At 38.9% G+C, this 8,521-nt stretch overlaps 1 protein-coding gene across 1 annotated transcript; it reads left to right on the plus strand.

The window, feature by feature from the left end:
* Window positions 1–243: 243 nt before the first annotated feature.
* Window positions 244–5,742, plus strand: LOC113781194. The gene is made up of 9 exons (XM_027327072.1): window positions 244–325; window positions 434–515; window positions 1,523–1,681; window positions 2,245–2,405; window positions 2,493–2,636; window positions 2,740–2,832; window positions 2,952–3,877; window positions 3,972–4,950; window positions 5,058–5,742. The coding sequence occupies exons 3-9, from the start codon at window positions 1,533–1,535 to the stop codon at window positions 5,486–5,488; spliced, it is 2,883 nt and encodes a 960-aa protein (XP_027182873.1). The 5' UTR covers window positions 244–325; window positions 434–515; window positions 1,523–1,532; the 3' UTR covers window positions 5,489–5,742.
* Window positions 5,743–8,521: the final 2,779 nt, after the last annotated feature.

Genomic DNA, 8,521 nt, shown 5'->3' on the forward strand with positions numbered 1-8,521 from the left:
CTCGCTGGCGAGCTCCCATTGGCTGATGCCTTTCTCTGTCTTCTCCATCCTATAAATACACGAACAATACATGAGTTGTCATCCGTAGATTTTTTAACCTTATATCCTCAGCTGAGAGAAAAAGCAGAAACCAAATAAAAAGAAGAAAGAAAAGAAAAGAAAAAGAGAGACTTGTCTTAGCAGTATTACTACTAGACTACAAAGCTACATAGACAATAGTGGTACTTTACTCCACTGTCTCGTTCTCTCTCTTAAGAAACCTCAGCTAAAACATTTTCGTTTCTCTCTCTACTCTTTTTCTCCTCCATTTCCAGACCTAAAAGCGGTAGGGTTTTGTCCTTCTTTCGCTCTTTAATTAATCTGGGTTGGTCTTGAATCAGTTTATGAGGTTGGTGTATTTTTCTTGACTGATTTTTTTGCTGTTGGATGACAGGTTTTTGGGAAGTGGCCGTGGAGGGAAACATTTCTAGGTGACGAGGGCTGTTTTGATCTGACAAATCTGAGTTTCCGGGAAGGTATGGTTTCTCATCTTCGTTGTGTGATTATTTTTGTGGGTTTTGGGGGGGGAGATAAGTGGGGTGGTTATGGTTTTTGGTGATTTCTACGAGGTTTGTAATTTTTTTAGCTGGGTTTTGGGCTGATATGTAGTTTCCTTGTGTGGATCACTGTTTACTAGTGGGTTTATGCTTTTTATTGGGGTGTTAATTCATGTCCTTTTCTGGCTCCATTTCTTATCTGGTTTCATTTATTTGATGGTATTTTTGTTCATTTCTAGATTATTTCGTATGCCTTAAACGGTTATCACGGTTGGATTTTGTCTTAAGATTTCAGTATGCAAAAAAAAACCCTAATTTTGGTTATGGAAAATCTGAGCCAGATGAATCTCAGTCGGTGTAACTTTTTAAAGGTCTGTTTGGATGTGCTTTGTGGGCTTTTTGTCAATTGATGAATTCTGTCGATAGCTTTATCTTTTAATTTGGCTTCCAGTTAGTTAGATCAGCATTTTTATTTTTGAAAAAGTGAAACCCTAGTGTTGGTATGAGAAGTCATGGTCATTTTGTGCATGGTTTTGAAGATTTCTCAGTCGGTTTTGTGATTTGTCCACTTTAACACATGCAAGAGCGGATATGGTTGCTTTTTATGCAGCTTTATTTTTTCCTGTCATTTGGAACTAGGGTTTTTTACTTTATGCTAATAAGTGACCTTGATTTTTGCGGTCTATTGGAATTCATTTTGATTTTCTATTGGTGATCATTTTCTGGGTAATTGTATGATTAACGCTGCACTAGAAGGTTTGGTTTGGGTGTCATATGATTTGGTGTTGGAGGATGAATCTCACTGTGTGTGTGTGTGTCATTTTGGGGAATTTGAGTCATAAACCATTCTTGACTTTTAGAAATCTGACTTGTGTGGATCTCGTGTATGTGCTGCATGAGCCAAGTCAGTTTTTGTAGCTTATCTCATTTGTTTTACTTCACAATTGACTTATTTATGTTATAAAATAAATTTCCTCTTGGTGCAGTGGTTTGGACATGGAGACAAATAACAACACAGTGGAAGAAAATCCTCCACCCAAGTCTTCAGCACCTCTTATTCCAATCAGTTCAATTTATATAGAACTACCACCAGCTCCAGTGGTGGTTAGGCAGCCCGGAAATTGTCATGACAACTTTTGTTTACGGTAAGCCTTTCTTTTTCATCTGTTTGAAACTTTGTGTGACTTCCAAAAATGAGATAGAAATTATCAAAAATGACTTTGTACATGCACGCACGCACGCACGCACGAATGCAGCACACACACAGAGATATACATACATATATATACATATATATATATATATATATATATATATATATATTCCTTCTTTGAAGATATGTTGCAATCTTAAGTATTACATAGGAGTCTGAGCAACATGAATCATCTGCATGGAAATTGTTGTTTCTGGTATTCAGGTTGACTTCATACTCTTTTTGATAAAGCAAAAGCATAATTCACATAATGGTGAATGGCTATAACCATTGTCCATATGGATTAAAAAACCAGGAATGAGATGATATTATATATGTTCGCAATTAGGTTTTAGAAGACACTAGACAGACTTGTTAGGATTCAGAAGTCATTAGATAGATATGGTGACTAATGAATCAAGTTCTGCTAATGTTTTAAAGAATTTTGTCTTTTTGTGAGAATTGACTGACTTTTGAGTATTGCTGCTTATTCAAATGTCTTTTTGATTCTGGCAGTGAGTATGTACTTGAAAAGAGGAGCACTAATCCCAGTGGTTCCGGGCTGTTTTCACCGGATGACCCCATCGGTTCCATGGAACAACTTCCACCGATGGAGGTCCCGAGATTTAGATTTTGGCGCTGCACAGATTGTGTTAGTGAATTCGAGAGCACTACTGGTAATACATGATTTAATCTTATTGCTTTCCTGGTTGATCAATCACCAGTAGTTTTTTTTTTTTGATGCAACCTTTTTCTGCGTGCAGCTAAAGTGCTCCAGGAGACACAGGAAGGTGCTGCAACACTAAATACTGAGGGCATTCAAGCTGTTGATGCGAACGTTTGCTTGAATGCAAATACAGTAGAAGGTTCGTTATCACTAGCTAGAATGGATGAGATGGGTGCTGTAGGTATGCTTTTCCAATATAGCTTGTTCAATTTAGTGGAAAACATCTATAGATGACTTTGCTATATATTTCTGTATTCTCTAAGTGCTCCCAACTTTATTTGCAGATGATAAAAATGAGACAAATGAACCAGTGGAGGATGCAGCTGAAACTAATATAAATGGAGTAGCTGTTGAGACAAGAGAAGATACTCCTAGTGGTATGTCTCTATCGATTCTCTTATGGTTTTTGCAGGAATTTATATGTTAAATTTTTTAGCAGTTTAACTTGGATGTTGTGTATATGTTCTGATATTCAGAAATGTAACTGTTTTTGCAGGTCATGTCAATGTACCAGCACAAGAAGTTACTGCTGATGCCAATATCAGTGCTCCAAGTGAGCTGCACGAATCTGCTGATCAGAATGCTCGTGACACACGTAACACTGCACCAGCTGATCCTGAAAGTGAACAGTGCCGGGACCATGAAAATGCAACTGGTATGCCGCGTAAAAAAGTTAGAAAGGTCCGGTTGTTGACGGACCTTCTGGGTGAAAAGAGCAGTTCAAGATGTGGTGCAAGAGAAGCTGTGCCACTTGAACCTTCTCGGCCAGAGAACACCGGGTCTGAGGGTCAGATTAATCCCAGCAAAGACATTCATAGCAGTGTCCGTAGTCCTCTCAGAAAAACTAAGCCTGTTGGGGAAGAAGACGAGAGAAATGATCCCACCAACGTGGCAGTAAACACTAAGGCTCCCAGGAGAGATACTGGGAAAGCCATTATGATGGTGGAAGCCCGTGACTCAGAAGAGGAAGTGAATGCCTGTGGTGGAGAAGGATTATTCATTGGAACAAAGAGCGAACGGTTGAGGCACAGACGCAGCAGCACAACTCCTGCACTTGGTAGGCAAAATAGCAAGCAGCCTCAAGTACTTGATTGTGGTACCATTCCATCTTTGACAAGACGAGTACAGGCTCCTTCAGAAGCTGGGAATTTTGGGAATCTCCAGTCTGCTGAACAAAGAGAGCACAGTCATGTTGATTTGGTATCTGGAGGGTTAAATCCACTACTATCTCTCAACAATGCTGCTGAAGGACTTGATCTTTCTCTCGACATTTTTGCTAAGAAAGCTATCAATCAAAGCAGTGAGGGTGTTAGGAAGGCTGGGATGCTTTTTGGGAAACCTCTTACACCGAATCAGTCTGATGGATATCAGAGAAGAAGTCCCCAGTTTGATCTCAATGAGAGAGCTTCACATAAGGAAATGGTAATCCTCGTCTACATATTCATTGTCTTTACAAGTGAATTTTGTGCATTGTTGGTGTAGTCAATTCCTTCTTACGTGATGTCCATCCTTTCAGGATTTTCTCCAGCTGGGTTTCAATGGAAAAAGCTCTGGAGTTCCAGGAAATTTGAAAGAAAGTGATCACAAGGCAGATGATATCCCCATGGACATCGTTGAGCTGCTGGCGAAGCAGCAGTATGAAAGGAGGAATGGAGATGCAGGAGCAAGTTCTGGACCTTCTGGTGCTCATGTGACCAGCAACACAGCAAGGGGGTTTCTTGAGGTAGGCGAGATAAGGACTGTGGGGCAGTTCGTAAAGGAATTTCCCAACTTCCCTAGCTTCCGAGGTGTTAACTCGCGAAGTGGGATTTCTACAGCAAGCAATTACATAGGGTCTGCTAAGGGAAACTCCACTAATTTCTCGCACATGGGAAGAAACAATTTCAAATTGTTCCAAGGAGGGGAAAATCAACTCAACAGCATTTTCACGGCTTTCGCACATAACCAGCACAAACAATATGGCGGAGTTCAAGTTCCTGCTACTACTTCCGTGAGGCCTGATTTGCCGTGCAGTGAACCTGTGGACCCTTTATTGTTATCAGGACCTACCAAATTGTCTTTTGAACTTGGGGTGCAACAGAAGCTTCCTGGTGAGCAACATAAAGGCAAAACTATCAGCGACATCAAGGCAGATGAGCTTAAAAGAACTGAGGAAGCTAGGCTAATGTTATCTAAACCAGGAGATACCATTGTTAGCTCAAAAGAAAGGGGCCCACTAGATGCCTATGCTAATGATAGCATTCCAGCAATGCAGCTACTAAGTCTCATGGATGGGCGGCCATCAGGAGCTACTTTCAATTTGGGCTCAAGCAAGATCGTGGACAAGCCATTTGCTCCCTGCAGTTATCACCCCAGGTTCAGCACAAATGAGAGACAGGATTTCCTGAACCGGTCCTTCCTTTCAAGCCCAAGTCACCCAAAGGAAACTTCTGGCCTCAGGATTTCTTATTCTGATATCTACCAAAGATCGAGGCCGCTTCCAGCTGTTTTACCTGGTAAAAGTCAACTTTCTTAAATTTCTTTTGATTTACTGTTCCTAAGTTTGATTTAGTCACTGCCACCATGAACTGTTGGATATCTTACTCGGATCCTTGTTCTTTAGGTCAAATATCTTTCAAAACTCCAGAACAAGAGAAGCCAAGGGAGAAATCAAAAAAGAGTGGGTCTGGCACTGGTTTTGGTCCGAGCTCTTCTCGTGGCAAGGACAAGCAAACAGCAACTCTTCATGCTTCAGATTCGATTGTGCATCCTCAGAAGCATCACAGACTTGAAGGTCCACGGAGGTTCAACTTGGAGGCCTCTGGTATAACGGGAGGAGTTGGGCGAGCAAATGGCGTGTCATCAGAGGGGGAATGTGGTTGGAACAGAAATCCTGCTGATTTTAGCTTGCCTGTAGCAGGAAATGAATACACAATCTGTGCAAGGGATCTGAAATTTCGGAAGAGGAATGCATCAAGGGAGAAGCGTTCAAGCGTTAAAGCTAATGGTGCAAAGAGGCAGAGGAAGGCCAAGTCTGGGACTGAGCCTCAATAGAGTTATGCCTCTTAGGGTTGCAAATTATTCTGCAGCAGCACCAGATGTGTCATATGGAAAGCAGAAATTCATGGTTGAATTCTCATTCATATTTATACCTTAGAACACAGAAGTTTTTGGATTTTGAATTTTCAGCAAATTTTGCTGGATTTTAGTGATTATCAAATAAGACAGTCAAATTATGTCAATGTTTTAAGAAAATAACTGTCTTGGTTACATCATACAAGTTTAACCTGATTAGGACCTGGATATCTTGCTTTGTATATGTTTTGCTTAATCATATATGCTTGTCCTGATTAGGTTCCAGGATCTTTGCTTTTGTGCTATGTGCGTGCAAATGATGTTTAATATGTTGCTTTAGCAAAATATACCTGACTTATGATGTCTGAATTTCAGAAACGTATATTTGGTTTGTGTATGCTCATCCTGCATTCGAAACATGGAGCAGAGATAGAGCACAATAGTTCATGCTTGTTGGGCAAAAGCAACTAAGCATTGAAAAAATGCCGAGCAGCATATAGCTTCTTGGGTTGGTGCTATAGCTAATACTTCCAGGATTATCTTGATCGCTTGTGTTCAAGAAGGACAAAGAGAACATGAATGTAGTCCTTACATTTCCTGCTCTAATGCACCCTCCCTGTTTCTGAAATTTTGATTATCTTTTCGATGTCTTAAAAGGTTGAAAGCCAAGCTGGCTTCAATTCTGGATTCTGCAGTAAACAGGGAAAGCTTTTACCTCAGAATGATTTGCGTCTGCATTTGACAGACAACCTATCTTTAGCAAAATATGCTTGAATCTCGATGTCTGACTTTCAGAAAAAGTGTGCGTGCTTCATGTTTGCACATCCTGCATTCAGAACATAGAGCAGAGATGGAGCACACTAGTTCGTGCTTGTTATGCTAAAGCAATTCAGCAGTTCAAAGCATATAGCTTCTTGTGTTGCTGTTTAAGCTAATACTTCCTGAAAGATCTTGATTTTTGTGTTCAAAATCAATAAAAAGAGGATGAACGTAATCCTGACATTTCCTATTCTTATGCATCTGATTTTTGAAAATTTGATATTATTTTCAATGTCTTTAAAGGTTGAAAGATCTGCAGTAAACACGGAAAGCTTTTACCTCAGTATAATTTGCTTCTACATTTGACAGACTACCTATCTGCTGCATATTTATACGGGGTGTACTTGGTTTGCGAATCACATTTTACTGCCGATCAGGTAAGATACTCGAATTTATCAATTTTTTTTTATGTTTTAACTCTGACATAGACAAAATATTGCTTGCTGATATTACAATTGGTGCTTTCTTTTGAGTCTTGAGGTCCTTTAGAAGGGTTCATTAATCAATCCAGAATGGAATGATGATCTCTTGCTTTCTGTCCTCAAATTTTGCAGCGGGAAAGCTGGATTTTGATTAGCTGAGATTGATGTCTAGCCAAAGATAATCTCTGCAATGGTATTTGGAGATATTGGGATCCTTTTACACCCGGAATTGGCTATAATCACATGACAATTGTGTACTGGAAGGTAACACTGTAGACATGAGCACAAATTCTGCACATAATACTGAGATTCTGGATTTCGTATTCAAGAGAAACAGAATTATTATTCTAGATTCACAGGATATATATATTTAAGAATTAGGTACACAAAGTTTTTCTCTCTATTTGCGTTTACAAAAGAATATGATCGATTAACTACCCCCCCCCCCCTCTTTTTTTTTTCTGTGTTAATCTTTTATGAAAGCTGGCTGCTAGTTCATAGGGAATTTAACCTGGACAGCTACCTGTTTGTTAAGGAGATTAAAATGCCAAATATTAGCTCAAAACTTCCAGATGATTTTTCACATTACAAGGAGGAGCAACTTTTCTGGCAAGAGAAAGGAAGTTCTCTGGTATCAAAATTGCATTCTTAAGCTTCAGGTGCTAAGGGGTTCATTTTCTTGATCTTTTTTTCCCCTAAGAGGGTGTTAAGATTTGGATTTTGGATAGGCAGAAGACTACTACTATTATTTTGATGCCGACCTTTTAATTTTTCAGGCATCTTACGCAAAATCATGCTTTTCTCCAACCCCACACAACTCTCCTCCAAAAGAAAGTCTGATGACCACTAATTATGTGCTTTCTCCGAAACTTAAAATTTTCAATTAAGAAAAGGAAAAAAAAAAAAAAGAAGAAGAAGAAAAGAAAGAGAACTGTCCACCTCACCTAATTAAAAAAAAAAAAAATTTCCACCTCACCTACACATCTGGTTTCTTTGCCAGGTGAATTTTTTTATTAGGCCAAGTGAATTTTATAGTACTTAATTTGTCCTTTTTGGTTGATGTCTCCATAACTTTATTTTTCTCAATGTTGTTATACAATTAGTACTATAAATTTAAAAAAAAATTAAGAAATTAGTATAACTTTTGACATCTTAGTATAAATTGGTATAAATTAGTTGTTAACTTTTGAGAAATTAAAAAATTAGTTATACAATTGACATCTTAGTTTAGTATAACGCGTGAGAGCGCGTGCAGATATGGAAGTGTGATAAGATATTGCAGCGCGATTTAGTCAAAGTGGAGCTTATTACACTTTTTAGGGTTTCATTGACCCACAAAAAAAAAAAAAAAGAAGAAGAAGAAGGCAAGAAATCTATAAAGAGAGAGAGAGAGATACAGGCAGAAAAAAGAAGTGGGCTGCAGCTGCATCATAGATGGAGGCTAAGCTAAGGCTAGGGCATACGTACAAATAACGGCAGGCATCATCCACCTCTTAGCCTACCTTTCTTTAAATAAAGAAAGAGAGAGAGAAATCCGATGTGAGCAACTTATTTGTGTGCCAGCCAACTTTAGTGCCCACTAGACTAGATCAAGATGTATACTTCATCAGGAAAGCCATCTACTTGTACTGGTAGTTTTCTAGGCCTCATCAATTCTTGGAATCTACTTTGCCTAGACAAAATTACTAGCACATATGTGCTTTCCTTGGATTATATGATGGCTCTTAATTTTTTTTAATGTTTAATATAAATAAGAGACTTTGAATTCGAG

The sequence above is a fragment of the Coffea eugenioides genome, chromosome 8, assembly GCF_003713205.1.
Source record: "Coffea eugenioides isolate CCC68of chromosome 8, Ceug_1.0, whole genome shotgun sequence".
Taxonomy (NCBI): domain Eukaryota; kingdom Viridiplantae; phylum Streptophyta; class Magnoliopsida; order Gentianales; family Rubiaceae; genus Coffea; species Coffea eugenioides.